This window comes from Tachypleus tridentatus, chromosome 10 (genome assembly GCF_004210375.1).
Source record: "Tachypleus tridentatus isolate NWPU-2018 chromosome 10, ASM421037v1, whole genome shotgun sequence".
Lineage (NCBI taxonomy): Eukaryota > Metazoa > Arthropoda > Merostomata > Xiphosura > Limulidae > Tachypleus > Tachypleus tridentatus.
In genome coordinates, this window is record NC_134834.1 from 147,569,151 (window position 1) to 147,597,124 (window position 27,974).

General features: G+C 34.3%; 1 protein-coding gene and 1 long non-coding RNA gene across 6 annotated transcripts in view; one reads left to right on the top strand and one right to left on the bottom strand.

Moving 5' to 3' along the window:
• LOC143230570 (uncharacterized) overlaps positions 1–4,474 on the bottom strand; it is a 55,807-nt gene extending 51,333 nt beyond the window's left edge. For 3 of the 5 annotated variants that reach the window (XM_076464344.1, XM_076464347.1, XM_076464346.1), the window contains exons 1-2: positions 3,986–4,474; positions 1,154–1,232 (exon numbers count right to left, since the gene is read on the bottom strand). In XM_076464344.1, the coding sequence (XP_076320459.1) occupies positions 1,154–1,232; positions 3,986–4,102 (196 nt within the window). In that variant the 5' untranslated portion in view covers positions 4,103–4,474. Of the gene's footprint in view, positions 1–1,153; positions 1,233–1,418; positions 1,882–3,985 lie in introns of those variants that run through there. The other 2 variants (XM_076464345.1, XM_076464348.1) reach the window with 2 other exon arrangements.
• LOC143230571 (uncharacterized) lies at positions 655–27,895 on the top strand. The gene is made up of 3 exons (XR_013016514.1): positions 655–860; positions 14,328–14,642; positions 27,649–27,895. It is a non-coding gene; the product is annotated as an uncharacterized LOC143230571 (long non-coding RNA).
• The last annotated feature ends 79 nt before the right edge of the window (positions 27,896–27,974 follow it).

The following is a 27,974-nucleotide window of genomic DNA, read 5'->3' on the forward strand; positions in this document are numbered from 1 at the left end:
TCACGGGTAAAAAAACTTTGAAGGGTAAATGTTATCACGTGAATATAAGTCATAATCTATTAGAGGACAGTTCATTATCACATTATTTATTTCTCATTCTAACTTTAAATGGCGACTAAAGTTTATTACCTCCCGTTAAATCCCGAGTTTAAGTTAAAGATACATGGATTTAGCTGTAAAAACTGCCAACAGTTCGACTATCTCATCGAAAAATATTTTGAACTAGCTGGAATACCTGTCCCCTGGAAGGATGATATGTAAATACAGTATTAATGAAGGTTACCTTAAGACATGAAAAGTAGTCTTCTATATATGTAATTGCTATAAAAACTGCTAAACAGAAAATGAGACACCACACACTTGCATGTATCTCCGCATGAATCCAACAAACCTTCTTGCCAAATGTAGTGAATATCCGACAAGAGAGGGCAAAGAGTGGGTAAAATAAGCAAAAACACCCATAATCACCCTGAGAAATAGTTTAATTACATGGATACAGAACGCACAGTACTATTATACGTATATAGATATAAAAGAGCGATCTAGCCCATAACAAACTGATACTACAGATGATAACAAAATGACACTAGGGATAATAACTGACAGATAATACAGACGATAACTAAGTGACACTACAGATGATAAATAACCAATACTAAGGATGATAACTGACACTGCAGATTATAACTGATACTACAGATGATAACCAACTGATACTAAAGATGATAACTAACAGGCACTAACGTCATGTACGTACATGCAGAAATTGGTCGCATAGCTCTGATGGACCTATAACTTGAGAATCGTACGTGAAGCGTTACTGACATGGCTGTGTCGGACGTGCTACTTTAGATTCATACGTGAGTAACTGCTCGCATGACTTTGATAGACCTATAACTTTAGATTCATTAACCACTAACATAATAATAATCTAACTTATTCAAGAAATAACAGTTGTTATTTGATTGTATTTTTCAACATTGTGTTACACCGGCTACATCCATGTAAGTGTTATCTCGTTGTATATCACAGAATGTAACAACTGTAAACCGTTTAGGTACACAGAAATGCGTAAGCGATCACCAAATCCGAAACGTTTCTACTTTCTTAGGTTATTAAACACATAAATAACTACCGTATGACTGTAACTTACAGTTTAGGTTCAGTTTTCTCAACAATGGGTATTCAACGCCCTCTGTCGACGATATTCTGTTGTTTGCCAAACTCATTATCTAGAAGATAGAATAAATAGTAAAATAAACTCTATAAAACGCAACAAATAATAAAGTTAAATGCATCAATAAACAACAATAACTAATTAAAGAGGATTTCCAATCAAACTCATGTCTTCTGTGTTTTAATTTAAAATTATATATATATTTTGTTCTCTTTAAAAAGTGACACGAACAGATTCTTACGGTGAAATGAAACATGTGTAGTCTATTGGTATTCAAGCGTACTGTTGATGTCTATATTTATTAAATGCTTGCTGTGTAACCACATGTGTACTTCACACGTATGATCGCAGTCCATCATTTGTTCCAGTTCGAATGTTGTCATCATTAATAGTAGACGCTTATCTCAGTCACTGTAAGTGAGAAAAACAGTGCACATACACACATAAAAACGACTGTTATAACCAGTATCGACTATTGAAAATCTATCTTACATTAGTTGCACAAAAGAAAGTTAAATGTCGTGGTAAATCCTCTTTGACACAAAGACATTGATTTGTGTTGTATAAAGGGCGTGTCGCTGATCTGATTTATCACTCCGCCCCAGAACTATAGACAAGTGTTAAGAACAGCTCCTTTGAAAAAGATAGTTTGCAGAGGGCAATATCTACAACACACGTGTGTTTAATATGCAAGGAACGACTCTTTATAATTTCCGTTCAGAGTAATAAAATATATTTTCATTACGTACATTATATGTAATTTAATAACACGTTTGGTGTTGTTTTTCTGATTTTTTTTCTCGTAATTAAATAAGAGCATAATTAAATTTCTTCTGTCTCTATCTATTACGATCGACCAAACAGCGGTTTTGTTTTTTAGAAAAAAACATTCTTTCTTATCATGTTGAAGGATATCATGTTATTAGATTAATGAAGATGGTTATTTTTAAACAGCGCCACCTTAGAATATTAAGTTAAGAAACAATGGGACTTAATTTATTGTTAATTGCATGGTTCAATATTCATGACCCTTTCTAACACCGTAATCTTAAAACATCGAGGGACAAAAAGGGCCATAGGAATTACTGTATTGATGATTGATAACTGCTACCATTTACGCCCAGCATGGCCAGGTGGTTAAGGTGCTCGAATCCTAATCCCAGAGTCAAGTGTTCAAATCCCCGTCACACGAAACATGCTCGCCCTTTCAGCCGTGGGGGCATTATAATGTGAGGGTCAATCATACTATTCGTTGGTAAAAGAGTAGCCCGAGAGTTGGCGGTGGTGATAACTAAATGACTTCCTTCTAGTCTTACACTGCTAAATTAGGGAAGGCTAGCGCAGATAGCCCTCGTGTAGCTTTGCGCGACATTCAAAACAAACCAAACGATAGCGTTCCTCAAAATAAAATATATATTTTTAATAATATTAGAAAAGGGAGAGAAAAAAAAAGGCCACCATCAAAGTAGACTTCCTACTGATAGGGAAAAGTTGTATCGACAAATGTACGAAAATAGTACATGAACATTGCCCTGAAAAGTGTCGGAACAAACTCAGAGTACTCTGAGTCTAAAGTAGTAGCTATACCTACTCATACTGCACGAGCATGAAAGTGAAGGAAGGAGGAAGAGGTCAGAGCGTACCTGACCTTCCAGGGTACATAAAATCACCAAATTCCGAGAGAAAGAGCGTTTCTCAAACTGCGAGTCTTGACCACAGCACTTGTAGAGGGGTCGCAAGGTTATAAAAATAATGCGATATTGCAACAGTATGTTCAGTAGTCTGCTATTACTTTGTGCTGGGGCAGGAGACGTCATTACAACTTAAGATATTTACAAAAGGGGGGCAGCAAATATGTTTAAAAATCTAAAAGCTCTGTCTTAGGATACTGAAGAATAACAAGATATTTTAATTTGAGAACTCTCCAGGTAATGGTTAATGTTTCCAAGCAATGTCACACACTTATTATTTTTGTTTTCTTGCACAGGCTCACCAAGGAACGTATATTCTATCCGAAATATTGTATTTATGTGCAATATCTGAAAACAACAATTTTATCAAATCTAACCAATCACGTAGTACACTTTATTTACAGTTTCTCTGACAGAGTAAAAAACTGTTGAGAGTGAAATATAATATGCAATACGTCTTTGGTGTTAACAGTTGTAAATGGACCAAGGCTATGGATATGAGGATCCAGGGTTCGAATTCTGTTACCACAATTAATTAAAAATTCGCGGTCTGCACTATCAGGCCGTGAGTGCATTATAAGAGTAACAGTCAAATCCTACTATTTTATTAGAGTAGTCCAAGAGCTGGTAGTGGATGGTGGGTGTTGACCAACTATTTCCTCTAGTCTATCATTTCTAACTTACAGATGGCTAGCAAAGTTAGTCTTCAACTGGCTTTGTTCAACATTCAACAAAGAGACAAAACTGTAAGCGCCATCTTTGGTTTTAGCTGTATTCTTTTCATCACGTTTTCTGATGCATATTGGTGTTAGCATGACAACCAGAATACAGAAAACACTTTTAAAATGTTAGCTTTAGCTTTAAAACCATCCATATTGATATGATTATAAATTAGAAATGTATAACGATGAGATAATTAAATTTTGCTTTCAGAACTGTTGGTTTATAATAAAACACTTGTATTAACTTTAAAATTAAATATTGGCCCAAACATGTTATTCAGTAGTTTTTATAAACTATTTACAGTTATGGAGACAAATATTTCAGTTAGTAAGTGTTATGTTTGGCATATAACTTCAAATGATCTCTGAAGAGATAAAACAGAATATGAATATACCAAGGTTCGGGCAACTCTGGATCGACCTGGCATGGCCTGGTGCTTAAGACACTCGATCTGCCATTTGTGACCGGCGGGTTCGAAACCCTTCACCGAAATGTTCGCTCTTTCAAACATAGGAAGATTGTATTAATGGTTGATCACTGCTTCCATTTAGGCCCCCGGCATGGCCAAGTGGTGAGACGCTCGAATCCTAACCTGAGAGTCAAGGGTTCGAATCTCCATACAGAAAACATGTTCACCCTTTCAGCCGCGGAGGCATTATAACGTGACGGTCATATCCCACTATTCGTTGGTAAAAACGTACCCCAAGAGTTGGCAGTGGGCGGTGGTAACTAGCTGCTTTCCATCTAGTCTATCACTTGAAAAGCAGGGACGGTGGATAGCCATAGAATAGTGGTGTAATGAGACAATTATGAACATTATCATATTGTAATTATAACAGTAGATATAAATAAATTCTGATCTTAAATTTACACTGAAAATGTGCCTAAATGGCACCGGATGTTCTTTCCCAAGTGGCTAGCTATCTTAAGCCTAAAAGAGATAACCAGAAGTAGCTCTAATGCTGTGAAACTTTCACAACTTTGATCTGTTGCCAGTAGATTATTTATAGTTTTAAAAAGTGTTTTTTATAATATTGAAAAGCTACAGAGTTCTGTCCATTGTTGAACACAGTATGAAACGTGAAAACAATATAATATGAAGTTCGTAAGGCACCGCCAAAGCTAAAAACAATAAACGTCTAAAAATTGAAAACTAGATGTTTTAAGCAATATTTTCAGTTTATACTTTACAGTTTTTATGTACAAATGTACGTCAGTCCTGATGTTCATATGTAAAGTAAAAATGAAATCACCAAAAGCGGTTCTCCTTCATAGCAACCACACACACACACACACACACACAAAAAGATTCTCTGACAAGAATGAAACAATAAATATTTTTAACAGTGTAAGCCATTAACTGCCTAACAGAATTAACTAACTAAACAACGATTATAAAAGCAATATTTTTAAAAGAGTTATACAGTGATGAGTGGAAATGCTGTCGTTAGTGAACTGGTAATATTGTACGTATTGTAGTAAATATTCTTAATATTGCTAGTGTTAGTGATACACGTGTAAGAAAAACTCATTTAATATTAGTAACCAATTACGAATGACAGCACTGTTCATAGAAAAGTCGTAACTGTTCTTAATAATATTCCTTACAGTAAAAGCTGTAACTTATAATAAAATAGTGTATACATATGAATTTCTACTAATGCTAGTAATAGAATGTAGACAAAATTCAGGCCGAAGGTAAATAACCATTTAACTTAAGATACTCTTAAATAGCTCCACGTTCTGTACGGTTTGTTAGGACTAACATGGCTCTCGGTTTGTAATAAGAAATTACAATCTGTATATCAAATGTAGATGAATTATTCTTGGTTTCGTGAACAATAGCTAGATTTTAAAAAGCCTCAGATATTTACGTCAAAAAGTCTGTTGGTGTATTTATAGCTAGTTCACAATTTGTATTTAGCTATTGTTTCTGTAAGTTATTAACCAAGCTTATAAACACATAAGAAAAGAAGGTTCTAGATATCACGTATTCTATAATATCAACTACAGTTTATGATTCCATAAATTAGATTTTTAGTTTGTCATTTCTATGGTAAAGTTGGTGTTCGAAGAAAAAAATTAGTGGTACTTTTTTTTCTACAAAGGGTAAAAAAAATAACGCCGACGGGCACATGAAAACACCTACATTCAGGACTACGTTCACTTCTATCTGTTCTTTCCCTTTTGGCGATATTCGCTTTATAGTATAAGATGAAGGAAACTGGGGAGGGGATTAAATCTTCAGTTGGTCTGGACTTGAATTGGGCTTTGTGAGTAATGAAAAATGACCCAGCATAAAAGAAAAAATTGTACTCTTTCATATCTTTCACTTCACAAACATAACGTTCTAAAGACGATATATTGATGTTGTTGAAAAGTGGTAGGAAAAGGGAGACATTTTATATGATTAAGAATATATATAACTTATAAAGCAATGAATAACGCCGCTTTCCTTGTTAGAAAAGTGAAATTTTGATAGAACTGAAACATCTCTCCGCCCTTCGTCTTTTATGAAAAACACATTTTTATCCATTAATCGTTTACAAAAGGATGGAGCCAACACAGCTGTCATTTTCCACGTCACGCATTTTAAACGTTAAAATTTCAAACGTATTAAACTTCATAGATAAGTATGTGAACAGTATTTCTGATTAAGTTCGTACTTTCGGGTATGAAATCGTTTAAGACAAACGAAGTATCTGAAAAAATTAGATTTAGTCAATAGCTTTCAGACAAACAAAATAAAATAACTTTATACATTTGGTTTAATCAATAGTTCATAGATAAACGTCAAGCGGCTCGTCATGGTCAGGTGGTTAAGGCGCTCGACTCGTAATCCTATGGTCATGGGTTCGAATCTCCATCGCACCGAACATGCTCGCCCTGTCAGCCGTGAGGACGTTATTATGTGACGGTCAATCCCACTATTCGTTGGTAAAAGAGTAGCCCAAGAGTTGGCAGTGGGTGGTGATGACTAGCTGCCTTCTCTCTAGTCTTACGCTGCAAAAATAGGAACAGCTAGCGCAGACAGCCTCTGTGCGAAATTCAAACCAAACCCTAAGTACGGTATTATGACATAAATGGTTTATGCAGTGTCGTGACTATACGAGTTATTTTTAATAATTTTTAGTGGCCATTCTTTTTTTATAAAGCAAATATCTGTTAGGAGGTTCATAATACTCAATAACAGAAATCCTTAATCCAGATCCACCGCTAGGTAAAATCCAGGTTTCGAGTTCCAGTGATGGGCAGAACGCAACAAAAGAACAACGTTAGCTGAGTTTTTATCTCAAACAGAAACTTCTTAACAACATGCATTAATACAGGGGTGGGCAACTCCATGGCTATTGTCCACATGTGGCCAGTGGATAGCACAATTCCGCCAGCTCGAGTTTTGAAATCAACTTTTTCCATCATTTATTTTTTTAACGCAAATTTGGTAATCAGCAACAGCACTGCCTCACGTCATTGCTAATGTCGCGCGCTTCATCACTGCCACAGACTCCGCCCATTTAGTAACGTCAGTTTAGTTTAGATGTTTGTTATCGAGTGTGCGTTGTTTTGCATGCGCTTGCAAACATATTTTTACTGTGCAACATTCAAGTTTAAATATATTTTGTTTTTCATCCCCTAATATGGATAAGTGGATACTTCGAAAACGAAAGAATCCAGATGATGAGCCCCTCAGTGGCTCAGCGGTAAGTCTGCAGACTTACAACGCTAAAAACCGGGTTTCGATACCTGTGGTGGGCAGAGCATAGATAGCCCATTGTGTAGCTTTGTGCGTAATTCAAAACAACAACAACAACCAAATTATGATGAACACTCAAAAAATAAAGACAATTTAACTGATTCTGGCATAACTGACGAAAAGAATGTCGCGTGACTAGAAAACCGTGAAACGAGTTGGGAGTTGAAATTTGCAGTGATTGAGGCAAATAATAAGCCAGTGTGTCTTTTGTGTAACAAAGTTTTTAGGAATAATAAAGTATACAACCTTAAGCAACACTTTAACAATTTTCAACGAATTTAATGTAGACTTTTCAGTTGATAGCAAATATCGCATGAATGAAATTAGCTGTCTGAAAGCACAACTTCATGAATAAAATGGAGGCCTAAAAAGATTTTTATCATCGATAGAACTAGCTACGTTGGCTAGCTATAAAGTAGCTTGGATTCTAGCTCAAAAAATAAATCATTTTCTGATGCTGAACAAGTAAAAGAAATATTAATTGTAGTTATTGAAACTCTGTTGGAGAATTATGATTCAAAAATAAAAGATGATTTTCTTCAAAAGGTAAATGGTTTTCAATTAAGTCGAAGAACAATTGTCCGCAGAATGCTAGTTAGCGAAAGACATAGAACATCAGTTGCTTGAACAACTAAAAGACTGTATTTTTCTTTTGCACAAGATGAGTCAACAGATGTTAGTGACATTGCACAGTTTTTTTTTTGGTTTCAATATGTAACTTCAGATCTTGAAGTGAGGGAAGAAATGATTGGCCTTTGAGGATTATGAGATCGAACATGTGGAAAAAAAAATCTTTGAAAAATTCTTGAAATGTCAAAAACATTCAATCTGGATTAAAAAAAAAAAACTGGTTTCTGTCACAACAGACAGTACTCCCACCATGACTGGAGCAAAATTAGGATATGTTTCTCTTTTGAAGCAGCATTTAATTGAAAATAATGTGAAGTCCGCGCTGCCATCTTTCCATTACATTTTGCATCAGGAATATTTATGTGCTCAGCTGTTTAAAATTGAAAAATCTGATGGACGTTGTTGTACAAATTGTGAATTATACTAGAAGTGGAAGTGCTCTCATCCATCAACAGTTTGTTGAGTCTTTGAAGAAAAGCAGTGACTGTGTTTTTGATGATCTTACTGATTTTGCAAATGTAAGGTAGTTAAGTAGAGGAAAAATCTTGGAATGATTCATTTCCTTATTTCCTCAAACGTGTTGAAAAAGGTAAAAGTGAAAATTTCTCTGAAATTGAACCTTTGTCATGACAGTGTCATTTGCACTCTCTGTGCGACATGAAGGCTCACTTGAATAATTTGAATACGAAACTTCAGGGAAGAGGTGAAACAATAAGCGAGCAATCACAGTCTATTCCTGAATTTCATTTAAAGCTAAACCTCCTTGCGGAACAATTACAAAAGAATGAGTTGACCTATTTTGCAAAGTTGAATAGATTTCTAGAAAATAACAAGGACTGATTCTCTGATGCTAAAAATGATCTCTATGTGAACTAGATCAAAAATTTGAATCACGTTTAAAAATTTGAAATTGATATTTGAATTTTTGCATAATCCATTTGAATTTGACTTAGGAAATTTCAGTAAGGAAATTACATCTTTTTTGTCTTTGAATAAGTGTGAATTTGAAGACGAGATGCCTACCCTGCAAAGTGTAGAACACATATAATGTAAACAAAAATGTTCTATCAGAGAGATGTGGCTCACTGTTCTGATAAATGAGAGTCTTTCAAATTTAAAGATAGCAATTTTAAAATTATTTTCCATGTTTGAATTCACATGGGTGTGTGCGTCAACATCTTCTGCGATAGATTTTCTCAAGTCTAGATAAAGATCTCGGCTTACTGACAAATTTAGAGGCAGAGTTAAGATGCTCATTAAGCATAGATATTAAGCCAAATTTCACAAAATTTGTTGATGAAAACTCCCATCAATTTTTACATTAAAGGTTGGCTGAAATGCAATTATTTTGATTAAACTAACATATTTCTTTTTTTTTTTTAGTGTGGCCAACTTTGCTTTCATTAGCCACAGTTGTGGCCACAATGAAAAATAAGTCGCTCACCCTTGCACCAACAAGTCATGTGTGTTATATGGATTTGTGTGCGCGTGTGTTTTCTTATAGCAAAGCCACATCTGGCTATCTGCTGAGTCCAACGAGGGGAATCGAACAACTAATTTTAGCATTGTAAATCCGTAAATATTTGGGATTTATTTGTAACCGAGTTAGAATTCCTGATAAGTACGTATTGGAAGCTAGGTAAACTCTGAAGTCAAGATCGAAACTTAAATCAGGTTTGCCTGTCTATTACACAACGATCCGTTCTTTGTTTTTGTTTTGTTTTTTTGTTTCTGAATTTCGCGCAAAGCTACACGACGGCTATCTGCGCTAGCCGTTCCTAATTTAGCAGTGTAAGACTAGAGGAAAGGCAGCTAATCATCACTACCCACCGCCAACTCTTGGGCTACTCTTTTACCAACGTATAGAGGGATTGAACGTCACATTATAACGCTCTCACACCTGAAATGGCAAGCATGTTGGTGCGACGGGAATTCGAATCCGCGATGATCCGTTACACATAATAATAATAATAAGGCATTTGTCGAATAGTACCCAAACGCCTCGGAAATAATTACAAAAGGTGTTTACAGAATAAATCCAGGAGTTCCAGTACCATAGTTTAGATCAAATGGTATAAACGTACTGATACTAAAGACCATGTATTTCAGTTTTTTTGAAAGGTTATGACTCCAGAAATAATCCTTTAGGAGATCATATGGAGTTGAGTAGAAAAACCATGTTTTTTTAATGATATTCGATTTCCACTGTACATGTAGAAATAATGGAACGGTGATTGAATATTTTATTGAGGAAATGGCTAATAACATGCGACAAAACATCTTACTATACTCCTTTCCTGCTCCCAAGTAGCACAGAGATATGTTTGCGGACTTACAACACTAGAAACTGGGTTTCGATAATCGTGGTGAGCAGAGGACAGACAGCCCATTGTGCAGCTTTGTACTTAAATACAAACAAACAATAAATATTCATTTCTGTTAAAGCTGTGATAGGTTTACCTACTAAACGCTCCCCTGCTAGTACAGCGGTAAGTCTACGGATTTACAACACTAAAATCAGGGGTTCAATTCCCCTCGGTGGGCTCGGCAGATAGCCCAATGTGGCTTTGCTAAAAGAAACACACACACACACACATACCTACTAAATTCTCCATTCTTAAAACATATGCCTCCCTTCTGAATGGCTCAGCGGTAAATCTGCATGTTTATGATGCTAAAATTCGGATTTCGATACCCGCACTGAACAGAGCGCAGCTAGTCCATTGTATAGTTTGAGCTCTAAACAATCAAAACAAACTAGAGAAACAAAAATATAGTGTTTTGGAACAACTAACCAGGATGAAAACGAATGATATGCTGGAAAATAGGTATTAATAATATAAACATTCATCACTCCCGTTGTTTATGCTAAAAACGAGACAATGGAATACAAATGGTTTGGATGAAATGCTCATTACACACGACTGTAATGACATAGTTTCAGTTATGACCAGAGAAAATACGTTATTATTATATGGTAAACTCCCTAAACCGACTAAGACGAGTGTAAACCCGCCTCACTGTACTAATGAATCGTTCAACAGTGAAGGCTTGGCATGCCCTCGTACACCCACGTGGTCCAAGGTATTGATGTAATGAAACACACTAACACCAGAGTTTTGTAAGACTGGACTAGGAGTGATATTTTAAGGAACATATTTAGATATCTAATCATGTCTGATAAACATCTCTCTTCACCCGGATATGTGTAATTTATAATGTAGGTGTGTACTGCACCTTTGCGTTTCTCTGCACTGAATTTCTCTATTCTCCCGTAATGCAAAGATAGAGAAAAACATCAACTAAAGTTAAATACTTATGAACATTATGCGAATTTTTCTTACTTCCCAAGCTAGCAACGTGGTTAGAATTATAGACGGTATGGAACCTTTTGTGTGAGGATTACTGTTTTTCCTATTTCACTTCTGTACTTTAAATCTCACTGTTTTATTATCCATTCTTACAATGTTTCAACTTTACAATAAAAAAAAAACGTGCTATTCTATGGTACACATATTGGCCCACTGACTTCTCAAAGACGCGATTTCTTTTGTCTTGTCTTTTGCCATTATGGTTCTCAGTCTAATTCAAGCTTTTGAACACGGCTTCCCTCGTGAGCTCGAGGCACGTGGAGAATACTAACAAATGCCGCCATACTTTGTAAAGATCTCGTGATAGTGGTCTAATTACCTAAGGGCAGTCCTATAAATTCCTCGTGGTCTTTAGTCTTTCGTAAAAGTCAGCATAGAGTTGTTATCCATTGAGTAACAAAGCAACAGAAATTACGGAAGGAGGGAAGAAAAACAACATTTATTTGAGATTATTATGTATTCCACATGAGTCTCGAGCATTTGTATTGGGGAGAAGGGGATATTTCTGATATACAGGTGGCTACTTTAAGAGCAATAACTTTGACGAGAAAGCACAGCGTGCCTTCGAAATATGCCTGTTTTTCTGTTTCAGATGTGGCTTTCACTACAGAAACATATAATCAATTCGCTTACTAGCACAATCTGTTTCTAACTTTAATACAGACGTATACAAAGCGACTGTCTGGATGAAACTTGTCGTAAAACTAAAACTCAGTGTTCTGTTAAACGATTTTCCTAAACCGAGAACTGTTTTGTTGTTGTTTTTTTACTTCTATAACAATTGCTTGTTACTCGTGACACAAGCCAAACAAATCAAATATAATCCTTCTCTAAAACCGGGAATAAAAACAAACAACTGATATTTTAGGTTACTAAACAATTAATCCTAAAGCATATATTGGGCCAAGTTGTAAAAATTATATGTGCATAGCGTTTGAGGTTTTGTCGATAAATCACAATAAAAACAAATCGTTAGTTTATGAATCTAATATAAAGATGAAATTCTAAAAATATCTTCAAACATGAAAAGTTAATTGGTTTTGAATTTTCAGCACTTCGATAAACGTATATGATAAAATATATTTTGTGATAGTTAAAGTTAAGCCTACAAAAACATAAACATGATGTGTTCTGATTTGTTAATTCATGAAAAATTTACATAAACGGTGAACACGGCATAGATGGACGGTTGAACAACTTTATGTTAAAACACACACTATTAAACACCTAAAACAAACACGAAGGGACAAAGTTCTAAGTTTAAACGACATTTGTGCTTGCACAGTTTTATATTACCAGATGCTGGGCCCGGCATGGCCATGTGGTTAAATAACTCGACTTAAGGTCGCGGGTTCGAATCCCTGTCACATCAAACATGCTTGCCCTTTCAGCCGTGGGAGCGTTATAATGTGACGGTCAATCCCATTATTCATTGGTAAAAGAGTAGCTAAGAGCTGGAGATGGGTGGTGATGACTAGCTATCTTCCCTCTAGTCTTACTCTGCTAAATTAGGGACGGCTAGCGCAGATAGCCCTCGTGTAGCTTTGCGCAAATTCAAACCAAATTAGATACTGGACATTAAATGCTAGTATTAACGATAATATATGCGCAGAGTACGTTAATGGGTGCGGATGGGTGAGCCGGGTACTAAACTGTGCGATTACACAATATATTGCCCTCATTTCTATGTGTGGGTGCGTTATAGATGTAAAAGTCAACCGCTTATGGTCGATGATTGGTAGTAAGGTACTGTTGATTGGGTTCCTTCACTTTAGCCAGTAATTTAAAATTGGGGACAGCGGAAAATAGACATTAGTTTTTTCTATAACAGTTTTTACGCATTATTAAAAACAAAGAAAAAAACTGATCATACCAAACTCTCAGACACTTTAATGGACAACAACGACCAAGCTATTTCTATTCTTAACCAATGTAGTATCAAAAAATGATAATTATTTTTTATTATTATTTGAGCTATGCAATTGCTATCTGAACTATCATGTATGTAACTTAATCTTATATCTTAGAGCAGTGGTTCCCAACCTTTTTTATGCCCCGCACCCCTAAAAATTTTTAATATATTCTCGCACCCCTCACAGTAATTATTTATTTAAGAATAAAGATGAAGGTGGCCGAAACAAATGTTATCTCGCACCTCTGGTTGGGAACCACTGTCTTAGAGGAAAGGCAGCTAGCCAACACCACCTATCGCCAGTTTTTGGATTACGCTAATAAACTGGTGATACAATTACTTCGTATCCCAGTCATGTCCAGAAGTAACTTCATCAATGTCAGGACACTAACGATAGCATTATGCTACAATAACTTCACAACTCAGTCAACTAATCAACAACACCTGTCGTATATTCTTGGGATACGCTTAATAAATTAGTGGTATTTGATTGTCGCTACTATAACGCACCCATAGTCCCAAAAAAGGTGGACCGTATTTTGGCATCAAAGAAAAACATAACGCGAGCCAGAATGACAGGAAACGAAGTTGTAAGTTGTATTTCTATAGCTTCTTAACAAATATAAAGTACAATTACAAGTATTATGACGTCACAAAAATGTATAAGGATAGGAACTATAAAGGATTATTTTGGAGAAGTTAAAGTTATTATGAAATATCCATTTATGTGCCATAATGTATCTCAGTGTATTTACGCTAATTTAAAATATATTAATTTTGTAAGATACAAATTTCTAGAATTTCAATTTCCTACGTTAAGAAGCCCACAGCATATAATATCCAGTCAATCCGCAATACGGCGTTTGCGCAAACTTTGAAGCCTTCACGTGAAAGTGTCTTGAAATAAATTATTATACAAATACACCTCATAATTAGAGAAATAGGTAATGAGTGCAGGGTAACATTTTCATGTTTTATTCATATTTAATACTCTCTGATGTGAATTTTTGTCATATTGTTTCTCTCATAAAAAGAAAACTATCATTCTAAGTAATAAATCTTTTTTCAGGATCATACATTCGAAAAAAAGAAGAAATATAAACCGAATAGCTTAGAGGTGAGCCACAAAATTTAAAGGATAATTTCAGAACATAAACCAACCTCCGTCAGAGGTGAACATGACAACCTGACTGGTTCAGAAGATAGACCAACCTCCGTTAGAGGTGAACACGACAACCTGACTGATTCAGACAATAGACCAACCTCCTTCACAGGTGAACACGACCACCTGACTGATTCAGAAGATAGACAAACAGACCAGCCTCCTTCACCGGTGGATATGACAACGTGACTGATTCAGAAGATAGACTAATCATTTTCAAAGGTGAGCTACCTTTTAGAAGATTATTGGGTTTTGTATAGAAACATGAGTATTTTTTTCATGATGTAGAAGTTTTTAAGCATCATAAAAATTCATTAAGAATATTGTTCAATTTACAAAACAAACAAGAATGAAAATATCTGGTTCGAGCAGCTATTTCTAAGTCATCACTCTTCTCTAAACAAGGCGTAGTTTTCAACAAAACACGTTGAAACCAACACTCGCATGTAAATATAATTTATTTTTCAACAAACAAATTTAAGACGATTACTTACATATAAGAAGCGTCTGCCAACAAAGCACTTTGGAACCATTATTCACCTGTAAGTAGGAGCTATTCTTTGATAAAACACTTTGAAATCATCACTTACCTGTAAGCAGTATTTACTTTTCAAAAAGGCACTTTGAATCTTGTTTTCATTAACCTTAAAGTCCAACAGATACTTTAAAGTTTCCAATGGTGTCACATCAACGATCTGGTTATTAGAAATATCGATGTATCGAATACGGAAGTAGTTCCGCAATATTGAGATCTTTGTAAATCCTCTACACCGTTCAAAAAATTGTTTGTTAATATAACTAAATACATATTCATAAATAATGAAGTAAAATATTTATGGAAAAAAATCAAACCAAAGAAAACAGAAATTACAAAAATTACGATTTTTAAAATGAAAGAAATGGAGCCTTCACAATGTTTCAAATCGTGTTTGAGCATGGAAAAATAACCTGTATTTACTCAAATGAACTTACTTATTGAAACCACAGAGAGCGGTGTTAGCTAATATCTCAAATATTTGGTCAGCTGGAAGCGAAAGAGTTAATGTAATTTCTACCACACAGAAATTCATCGAGAATTTTCTGTTCTTTACAGAAAAAAAAACAACACACACTGAGCTAACTCCTGTATCCATCGTGGTGAATCGAACCTCGAATTGTATCATTATTCCATCACGGGACCGGATCTACTGCTAAACGTTTTCATATTAGGACTCGTGGTTGAGGTCAACGTTGATCTAATGTGATATTTTTACTAGTATGCAGGGCTGAGTCGTTATATCAAAGAAAAAAAATTGAATATGCAAATCAAAAGTCATGTGACAACCATAACCGATATAACTTCATGAGCGAAAAAACATATGTCAGAATTATACTTTGGCACTGTTTGGCGCCAACAGAGTATAGGTTTATCAAAGTATGGTTTATAATCACACTCCCTATTCAACTACTGTATACCTCAAGCAGTTGAAGAATAAACAGGTATTCCCTCTATCCTATACAAAAACATTTCAGTGAAGTGGTCGGATGCAGCACCAATGGATTTTTGTGTGATCAGGCTGGCGCTGGGAAACCTCCATTTATGTATGCTAGATGGAATAAGAAAAGCTCAGGAGGAGGATTGGAGCGATTTGGACATGACAAGTCATTACGGTGACGGCTTTCGCAATGGAAACTATGCTTCAGCTGTCATAAGCTAAAACATGACTAATAACGGCGACAAAGGCTGCAAAAATGTAGGGGGACGCCAAAGCTGTCTCTCTATGGGAACAGACAAACCTTAATGAAAGAAATTTTAGGAAAGTGATATAATGGATATTGTATGCTAAGTTATATGCAGCTTTGTACTTTACAAATCAATGATAGTATTTTACCAGTTATACACTATTGCTTTTACACATATATTTGTCCTAAGATAATTTTCACTGAATTTTATTTTAATGAACCATATCAGGAACATAAGGTTCTTTAGACAAGGACACGGGATGGGCCAAAAGATCCTTAATAGTTGGCACTATACAGCTGGTACCAAAAAAAAAAAAACTATTACTAAAATAACTGAGACTAATTAATTTATTGTTTAAGAATAATAGAAATTACCCCTTTATATACCCCTTTATGTATTAATTATTATTAGCACACTTTAGTATTTCTACTTTTATTAAACATACAAAAACACAAGAAGAACAAAAACTATCCAACGAAGTTTATTTTGATTTCTGTTATCTGTGATAAATCTTACGACAACTTGGTCAGAGACAGTTACGAGTTTTTCTCAGTTTGTGTTTTTGATATTTAAGTCGCATATCTTTATGCTTGTTTGTATGATTTTCACTCTAAATCCTTCATTCTATAAATCCCCAGTTGAAAGTCGCTCACCCCTCCAGGGGCTTTCACTAAACCTTGTGTACTTAGTGTCTCCACGAAAAGAATAAATTAAGTAATTCAGTAAATCAAATACCCAGAAAACCGTTTTCAACTACCCCAAACATTAATTTCGTTCGTTTTGTAGCGAGGGTTTCATCACACTATGTTGACCAGTACGTTAAGTTCGCATACGTGTTATTTACCAAACTGAGCTGATCATTGTGATGCTCAGTACAACTTCCAAAGAAAATAAGCGAGCAGTTATTAACGTTTTACGTTCTAGTTTCTATTTTCAACAACAGGCTACAAATACGATCAACTTTCACTTGTTACGAGTTATAACACGAATCTACCACGCATGCGCAATAATTTTGAACCTTGTACAAGATTGGATTACGTATACCATTTGGAATATAAGATCTTTCTAAACAGCGCCCCCCTTCAGTGGCTGCGGTGGTTCCAAAGGCTAATAATGCTAAAAATCGGGTTTCGATAAACGTAGTAGGTATAGCATAGATAGCTCATTGTGAAGCTTCAGGCTTAACACCAACAAAATAAAATTTATGAATAATTAAGTCCCAATAAAAAAAAAACAAAAAACGTTACCATTTCCTTGGCTATATACAGATGTATTCACACCTACTCTGTCTTAAACTTTATTTTCAATCAAGAACACCTCCAAAAGTGACAAAAAGCAAACTTTTATTGCGCTTATAAATGTTTATCATTACTTCAAAAAACAAATGGTACTCCTAGCTGATACAGCTCTAAGGTTGTCGATTAACTTCAAAACTATTTTATGACGAGTGTTGTCTCGATAGATTATCTTTAACTTTACTGCATCCATTCCTTTTCGGAGTAAAGTTGTATAGTTTAGATTTATTTAATACTCTACTAGTTTGATAAGGAACATCGATAATGTACACAGAGCACATAGGACGGTATGAGCCATTTTTTAAATTTTCTTTTATAGTTTCCAGTAAAGAAATTTAATCGATTTCTTGGTACTAACCTTTGATCTATAGAAAACTGGCTGAATAATAATCAGTCACTAAAGTTAAGCAAGTCACGTGGTTTTGTCTTTGAACAGAGCGTACGAAGATCGATTTGTATGCAACATGGGGCTCACGTGTCAAAATATTGAGTTTCTCATCATTCATGTACAGATGATGAACACGATATACAAAATATGAAATTATAAAACGGTTTTTGGGTTCACTTCGTGTACTTTGAGAATTAAAATATTCTAGTCTTAATATAATGAAATTAAGTTGACTTAAAGTTTACTTTGTATGATGTTACAGCGACGAATGATTTTCATTAAACGACTTTCAATCAAATAGAAAAGGAGACTATTTGTTATAGGAATTATTTGATTAAGTCTTAATGCTATTTATTCCTAAAACGTTGTCTGACAAATTGCAGCAAGGTCATTTCGTCTACTGAACGGTCAACACCTAATTAAACTCTTACATTTAACCTCAAACACGTTACATTATAGCAACTAGTACTTTATTTTAAACGATGCTTATTCTATAACTGGAACAATTAAAACATACAGTACCATAAATGAATCTAACTTGTTAGCTTCTTAATGTATTTAATTCATTGTTTATAGATTGTGTTAAATTATAATATTAATGTAAGTTGTAATCATTCAAAGACCTTTCTTTTTACGCTTTTTCTTTGCTTGTAACTGGGCACAGAGCTACACAACAAGCTATTTCTGCTCTGCTCGCCACGGGTATGGGTACTAAAACTCGGTTTCTGGGATTGTGAGTGCGCTGACATACCGTTGTTGCCACTAGGGGAACCTATACAGATTGAGGAGTCTAATCAGCAATCGAAGAAACACACATACACAAATCAAAAACCTGTTTTTGTCATTGTTTGGGACATGCAATAAAGCATCGTTGTACCAAATCCTAAGTATATTGGTTGGCATACACCCGAACAGTTCACAAAAATCGAAGTTGTAATTTTTTTGCTGATAAAATTGAGAAGACAAAAATTCCAAACCTGTGTGTGTGTATATATATATATATATATATATATAGATCTGTTTGTAGCTGCAAACAATATCTTTGTACCAAATTCCATGTAAACTGGTAGAAAAATAGCTAAATAATTGACCAGACCCCCTAAAAGTATGGGTTTATTTAAATATAGACTCCCTAAAGTGACCAAAAATAGAAATATCCTACATTTTTGTACGTATAAGCACGGAACCTGTAAAAAGTATATTTGTACCACATTCCAAATAAATTGGCTGAAATACGACGGAGAAACTGTCAAAACAAATCTTAAGATTTTTTGTGGCATCTTGATTCCCTGTCACTAGTAAAAATGGACAAGTTCATTTTTTATGTCAAAGCGTGGGACCTATAGAAAGGTAGGTATATTTGTACGAATCCCGCGTAAAGTGGCCAAAATATTGCCGACTGAGTAACCCAAACTCCAAAAATTACGCGATTTTGTGAGATCTGGTTCTCCAAAAAACCTCAAAATGGACAAATTCAACAGTTTTCTAAATTAATGGGTTGCATGCATCTCGATTGCTATAAATATTAGCGCACAGAAACTCAAAATATACATTCTTGAGCTATTTGAACTTTCACCCCATAAGATCCTTTAAAAAGGTCTGAAAAATGTTTGGGTGCATTAAACCAAAATAAAACCTTAGCAACTTTCCAGTCAATCTGCAAATAAATGAAAGAATGGCGGTCGATTGAAACGTCTTTGGAAGAATAATAAATAAGTAAAGAAGAAAAAAACAATAAAAAACAGCATGTCTGTCTGTTTACAGAGGTCTGTTCTTGTTGGTTTTTTTTTTAATTTCGCGCAAAGCTACACGAGGGCTATCTGCTATAGTCGACCCTAATTTAGCAGTGTAAGACTAGAGGGAAGGCAGCTAGTCATCACCACCCACAGCCAACTCTTGAGCTACTCTTTTACCAACGAATGGTGGGATTGACCGTCATATTATAATGCTATCATGGCTCAAAGGGCGGGTATGTTTGGTGGGATGGGGATTCGAATCCGCGACCCACAAATTAGGAGTCGAATGCCTTAACCACCTGGCCATTCCAGGCTGTCTACAGAGACATAAAAAATACGACCAGCAAGTAAAGCGAAACGAAACATATTCTTTTGTTTAATTTAAAGTTCAGAAATTCTTGAGTTTTATAGCATGTTATATTTCTCAATGTTATCTCTCTAAACTTTAAATTTTAATAATCTGCCACAAGATTTAAATGTTTAGATTCAATAAAGAAAGTTTAAATGTGAGGTGGATTAACTATAGAAATACAAAACAACGTTTTACAAGGTAGGGAAAACCGTTTGATTATCAAATAACTTAAAACATTAGATATAAAGGAGTTTGAAGTTTCATTAAAGTTCTTTACCTTTTGTTTATTGAAGGAGCTGTGGTTAACTATTGAACCACAGAGCCAGCATGGCCAGGTGGTAAAGGCAGTAGGCTCCTACTCCAAGGGTCTCGGGTTCGAATCTCCGTCCCACCAAATATACTCGCCCTTTCAGCCGTAGGGACATTGTAACGTGACGGTCAATCACGCTATTCGTTGGTAAAAGTGTAGCCCAAGAGTTGGTGGTGGGTGTTGATGACTAGCTGTCTTACACTGCTGAATTAGGGACGGTTAGCTCAGATAGCCCTCGTGTAGCTTTGCGCGAAATTCAAAAACAAACAAAGAAAACATAATTGAGTTTCTAATTTCTTACTAATGAATTCAAACACAAACCTCTCTTGGAAGCTACGCTGCTTACAGTAACATCGAACGTCAAGCTTAAAAACAAAAATTTTGTCATGAGCAGGCATAGTGCAAGTCAAGGTAAAAAGTTGACTTAAGTCAAAGAAATGCACTAACTGGTAAATCCCTATTCATGAACTTGTCAAATTTAACAATTACAGGTTGATAATCTGATGTGAAATCCAGTGTAGCTTTGTTAGGAGGTCAGTGCATGGGTCAGATACTGGCTACTGTACGTTTGGGAATGCAAGAACTCCGTATAGATTTCCTCTTTTTCATTCTTTTTGGGTAAATCTCTTATTATGTTGCCAAAAGCACGTCTTCTTGTTGAAATACTTTGTTTTAACAATCAACATGTCAAGATGTACATAATTATATTGAAACTAAACTTTTGAATCTTCTGTAATCGATAATTTCTTCTGTCTTTACAAGGAAATGATAGCCAGTAGACAGACTATTGATACTTTAGCAGTTCAAACACTGAAGAGAAGTACTCTGAAACTGTGTGATCAATAATAAAGAAAAAAGGGAACAGCTAATCCATCTACTCAAACCTCCTGCTGACTATACTCCACATTATGGCAATGTACAACTCACAAACACCCAACAAAATCTGGGGGAGCCTTAAAATTAAGACATTTGGTATGGTCAATACAGAATGTGGCTTTACTTGGTTTATTCTGATATTAAGAGCACCTTGCAAAACAGGGCATCTGGACATGGTAAGAAGGGTGCCCTTAATGTTAAGGTTCTACTCACTGTTTTTTCTTTTGTTAACATTGTTTTAATACTGCACAAGACAGCAACATTCTTTTGGTTGTATTGTGCTTTTGTTTTCTTTGTTTTGTCGAATATTGTCCAAAACTACAAGAAGACTAGCCATTTCCAATACTGAATTAAAATATGAGAAGGGAGGCAGGTAGTCAACATCATCCACCTCCAAATCTAGAACATCTCAAACCAAAAAGTGAAATTTGACCATTATTGTTGCTAAGCGCCCACAGACTATAACTGTTTGTTGGCGGTAATGGGATATAAATAACAAACCACACAGTATGCTATACTAGCCACTTGGTACCATATTAACAATTTAATCCAAGATCATCGGACAATGACAAAAAAACATACCACAGTCATACAAATTTTTATTTCAATGACAGAGGTCATAAAGTGAGTCAATGCATAATATCGTCAGTAAAGGTTTTAATTAACCTGTTGAAGAACACACTTAGGAGAAGATTTTGGAATAGCTGTGTTAAGTAACGTTTATTCTGAAGTGAAATAAAATAAATAACCAAACAAAAGGAACTTGACTTCGATAGCGCAATATACGAAAAACTTCAAAAAAACTATATATTCTCAGGAAATTTAGATGTAAAAATACTCAAAAATATATTCAAGAATTATCGTTAACATTTCTTTTTAATCTTCAAAATACTTTGTGTAATACTTATACACATCTGACCACGAAAACATCAAATTGTTTTTGTCTGAAACAGCAAACGTTCAAGATGGACATTTTAGGCTTATGCTAATTAAATCTGAAGGTCATTCAGAAAGCCTCGTGCTAAGCTTACTGTTATAGTTAGCTAAACGGTTCACACACCTGTCAACGTTTGTATTTGTTGTCTAGAAAATATCATGTACAACTACATCCCAATAAATGTCACATATTGAGTTGCTAAGTTGCCTTTTAGTATACAAATAATGGATTCCTTAGGTCTAGAACCCTCATGGTCACCCTATGACACTTAGATGACCAATTAGCAAGTGTTCCAGAATAAGCTGTAACAGTGAAAAAAAATCTAACTTAGAATTCGTGTATGTGGCCAGAACAAGCCTAAACGATATAGATTTAGCTGAATAATAAATACAGCAGTTTCAGGTTTAAAAAAAGATTATTAGTAACCTGAGGATGTGGTAAACAATACACCTAGAATGTTCCCAAAAGTTGATTTTTTTATTGTCCTTAATACAGAACCATTTCTGATGCTATTCATCACGTTAAAACTCCTTAACACGAAACCGTTTCTGATGCTATTCATCACTTTAAAACTCCTTAACACGAAACCGTTTCTGATGCTATTCATCACTTTATAACTCCTTAACACGGAACCGATCACACAGCATGTAATAATTATTCATTGTAAAAACAGATGCAAATTAAAAACAAAATCTTTCTTGCATAAGACGTGTGTATAGAGAGCTATAGTTCACATGGTAAGATAGAATTGTGCCCTTTAAAATTAAGATGGATCATCGACTTATTAGATGGCCTGGCATGGCCAGGTGGTTAAGGTACTCGACTCGTAATCTGAGAGTCGCGGGTTCGAATCCCCATCACGTCAAATATGCTCGCCTTTTCAGCCGTGGGGGTGTTATAATGTGACGATCAATCCCACTATTCGCTGGTAAAAGAATAACCCAAGAGTTAGCGGTGGGTGGTGATAACTAGCTACTTTCCCTTTAGTCTTAGCGCAGATAGTCCTCGTGCAGCTTAGCGCGATATTGAAACCACAATTTAACTCCATTTGGTATCACTATCCTTGTACTATATCATTGTCAGAGTCTTGTCTTTAATCAAAACAAGATTAGAGTAAATAAAATAAATAAAATGGTGCACATTCATATACTTCTAAAGCACGTTTCTATTCTATAGCAAGTCGTATATTTTACACGTAACTTTAATTACAATTCCCAACTAAATTTTAGAAGATTGTGAAAAAATTATGTAAAAAAAGGCTACTTTATATGCTAGCAATGTTTCTTAATTTATTTACTAATTCGTGAAATGTAATTCTAAGTCTTCTGATCAACTAACTTTATAAATAAAATGATAAATACTAGGTAGGAATGCAGAAATTAAAATCAATAATTTCTGTTTTGCGCCAATGATAACATGAGAACCATGTTGCTAGCAAGTGTCTAAAGAGCATTATCTTATCATAGAAGGAATATTACTAGATGATACCTAAATAAACTCTGACATTGAACGTTATATACATACATATATTTACATATTTCTAAGGTCCAGTTTAAGAAAGACATAAGATCTTTCGTTTACTGTCTTGCTAAGCATAGAAATTCTTTTTGAAATTAATCCTACCATCAGGTATACCTCTCTTGCAAGGAAAAGAATGGTATGACAGATAATTAATTAGCAATCCATGTTTGTTATTTTAAACATTAATACTTTATAAATATTACAAGTTTAAAGACATAAACCCAAGTCTGCCTGCTTTTAAACAGCATTTAGTTCGCAACGAAGATTAATCTTATTTTATATTCAGATTCAAATTCAATTAATAATGATATTTTGATATCATTGACGAATAAACTTCTAAAACGGTCTCAGTGCAAAGATTATACAAGTTTAGAAGTGATTTTTGATATATGACGTCGCCTATATCCATATAAAGACGCACAAACCATCAATAAGTAATGAAATAAAAATGAAATACTATCGAATGTTTAAGAGAATTAATTAGTTTATTACAGGCATCTAAGTAATTTGTTGAAATTTCTAACCAATATTATAAACTTATTTTTCGATTTTTTGGAATAAATTGGGTTTCAAGCCTATGTTGAGATTGGAACTATCTCATTAAGCAATTTCACGAAAACTGTCCTGCAATGAGACTTGCTTATTAAACATTATATTTATCTGTGTCACTAAGTTATTAAAAGGTTTGTGCTTGCTTTCAAAAAAATGGTCATCGCTTTCTCACATGTCATTGAAATAGATATGAATCATTTTTAAATTAAAATGTATTTTAAATACAAAATGAACTGTTTGACGTAATATATAAATACATTAACTTATTTACATTTCATTTAGGTATTTAGACAATGGGTGAAGAAAAACAGACAAATACTAAGAAAGACTGGACAGCAGATACAATCACACAATTTTTGTATATTGTCGATCACACATGCAAAAAATGCTAAACTTATAAATTTTAATCAAACATATTATTGTACAACAATTGTTATGGTGTGAATACTTTTTTCCACCCTATTGAAGCATGAGTGTAATTGATTATACTTGCCATGAGACATCAGAATTAGGGCTATTTTTGTATGTTGTCAATCACACATGCAAAAAGAAACTGATCTTATAAACTACAATTAACGACATTATTTTACTTTAAATAAGTCTATTAAATTAATGAAATGTAAAGGAAGTATAATTAAACAAAATTTCTATGAAATAAATGTCTAACTTCTTAATGAGCTACTTTTATTAAATCAAATACGGTGCACACAGAAGTGTGTGTGTGTTTTTCATATAGCAAAGCCACAAAGGGCTATCTGCTCAGCCCACCGAGGGGAATCGAACCCCTGATTTTAGCGTTGTAAATCCGGAGACATACCGCTGGCACACAGAAGTGTTGTCAATGTTGAAATACGTGTCTTCATTAAACACTATAGCAGATTTCTGTGTAATATTATATATAATATAAATATTATATATTTATTTATTCATAAAAAACTACACGGCAATTATTCTAAGTTTAACATCTAATGGACAGCAAGTGTAGAAATATGTTTACTTGTCATGACATTCAGTACAGCTTTACATCAGCCTGAAGTGTTGTATAATAAAACTCGTCATATATTTCGTTACACTGTTCATTTGTTATGTGAGCACTTTGTGAGTAGTAGGTGTATATAAACTTCAGGGGATAAATTTTGCTTATCACTTGAATCGTCTGATTCTTGTAACCTGCTTTAATTATGTTTTCCATTGTTCTTTTTATTACGAGTATCTACATTTCAACTGACTGTAGACAATTTTAAATGTGAGACGTTGTGGGGTTGAGTACTCACATCTACTCTCGACTCTGAACGTATTTTCTTTCTTTCTCATGTGTAGTTTGTCAGAAGAGGGTACATCTGAAAAATAAATTATTCTACCATTTTGTTTACTTCCACTTCTGTGAATGCATTTGTTATTGAAGTACATTTTATCTTTCCCACAATGTAATTTATGCTCTAATTTTAACTTTCTTTTGCCAACGAACAGTGGGATTGGCCGCACATTTTAACACCCCCAACGCTGAAAGGGCGAACATGTTTGGTGCCACTCTTGGATTATGAGTCGAGTGCCTTAACTACCTAGCCATACCGGGCCTAGTTCTATACAAAAGTGATTTTATTTTTATTTCATATTTATATCAAAACTCAGGGATTAAGTGAGACTTGAAAAACAGACTAGGCATATTATGGATTAATAACTGAAGAACCTATTTGTTTTATTCGCATTTTCTAAATTTCCTCAAACCCTGAAGCTATTACAGAGATCTTTTCTCATAATTCACATAATAGTTCTAGTTTATAACTGCAGCACAAAAACATGGATATCGTAAAAACATATAATGTTAGTTACAAGTCTTCTTATTACTAGTTAGCCTAATTAAAATTCGCATTTCTATAATAGTAACTATGATATATCATCCATTTTATTTAGGGTAAATTACGTATGGTTAAATTCCAAAAAATTACGGTCAAAAACGCTCTTTTTTTGCGTAAGATTTATCCAAAGAACATTTAACACGTCCAAACTTATTAATTAGCAGTGATTTCCAAGAGACATATATATTTTAATGTGCTTGAGATCAGCAAAGACCAAAATCTTAAAGAACATATAATAGTCATTAGAAAAAATCTTGCGTCTAATACGTGCAGCATAACGCGTTTCGTAAATCTGTAATATATTAACCAGAAGGAAGTATCAAAAAGCCACAGAGAAAATATCTCACGCTCGTAACCTCTACATAATTCTCATCGTATTTTTTCCAGAGATTTGCTGTAATACAAGAACATACAAAGTAATTCAAGTGTGAGAAAGATAACCATTTAATATAAAATAATCGTAACCTAAAACCAAATTAATGATGTCATACACCCACACACAAAGAAGAAATAAAGACAGATCGGAAAGAGACATAAGAGCAAAGAATTAATTCTATAAAAATAAATTACGTGGTAATGAAGTTACAGAACAGAGTCCGATTTCAAATTTGTTAAACATGATATAATTACCATTAAATTTCCATAAACTCTACTCATTCAAACTAAATACTTAAGTGACCTTTATGATACAAGCCGGAATTGTCTAACTATGAAAATATAAAACTGATGTCAAACATATAAACATTTCTTATAAATGAAATATATACACGAGTGGGGAAAAAGTGTTACCCCTGAAAATGTTGTTCATTTGTTATACCTTTCATTAAGTAACAGAAAAGTGTAAAACTATATATTTTTTAGAATGCATTCGACGATATGTTTAAATATGATCTCCAACCCTAAGTTCAATACTAGCTTTACTAAATACCTCAACGTTTTATGAGTTTGGTTACATACTCTCATAAAGTGTTATGCACCTGCTGTAGTTCTTAGATATTATTATTACAATTAACCTACAAAAGTTTCTCTGTAAGTAAAAACGAAACTCAAAATAAGACAAACTTGTTTCACAACTTAATATTTAGCATTCCCTTAGATTTCAGTACTGCTTCACGTCAATGTCACATGCTTTCAAAGAATTTGTGTAGATATTCTTAAGTTATTGACTGCCATCATTCTTTGAGTACTTCAAAAAGTTCACCTTCCATGTCTGGCTTGCGATCTTTAGTTAATCGGTTTAACTCAGCCCATAAATTTTCAGTCGGATTGATATCAGTTTATTGACCTGACCATTCTATAACATCAACTCTCTTATTCCTAAAATATCTTTCTACGACTCCACAATTGGAGAAAAACTTGTTTGATCATTCTGTAGGCTAATTAGAATATCTAAGAATCTAAAACAGATGAAAAATATTTTTAGGGGTAAAATGCAACTAAGTTCATGAAAACTTCAGGTATTTACGAAAGCCAGTGTTAAAATTAAAATCTGAGATCATGTCGAGTGCTTTGTGAAAACATAGTTTTACATATTTTTTGTTATCTGCTACAAGGTATAATAAATTCACATTTATATTGACCAAAATTTTAATATTTCGAATTTATAATTCTATTCAAATATGTCTCCCCACTTTTAATACCTTTTTTAACGCAGTGCTCTGTATGTGTTTTTTTTATAGAAAAACCACATCGCGTTATCTGCTGAGGGTAATCGAACCGCTGATTTCAGTGTTGTAGATCCGAAGACTTACCGCTGTACTACCCAGGGTGCGGTGTTCTCTCTTATAATAAAACCTTTGTTACTCAAATTAGAGTGACGTAAGTCATGATGAAATGGAGGCATGTTAGTTATCATATAGCCAATGAAAGTCTTAAAATGTGAAGTTCCAGTGAACTATATAAAAGCTAATAAAGTCAAATGCTTCTGTTGTATTTTAATTACCATGATCCCATACATATTTCTCACCTCCATGAGTGTGGTGGTTACAAGTGAACATGTATATAT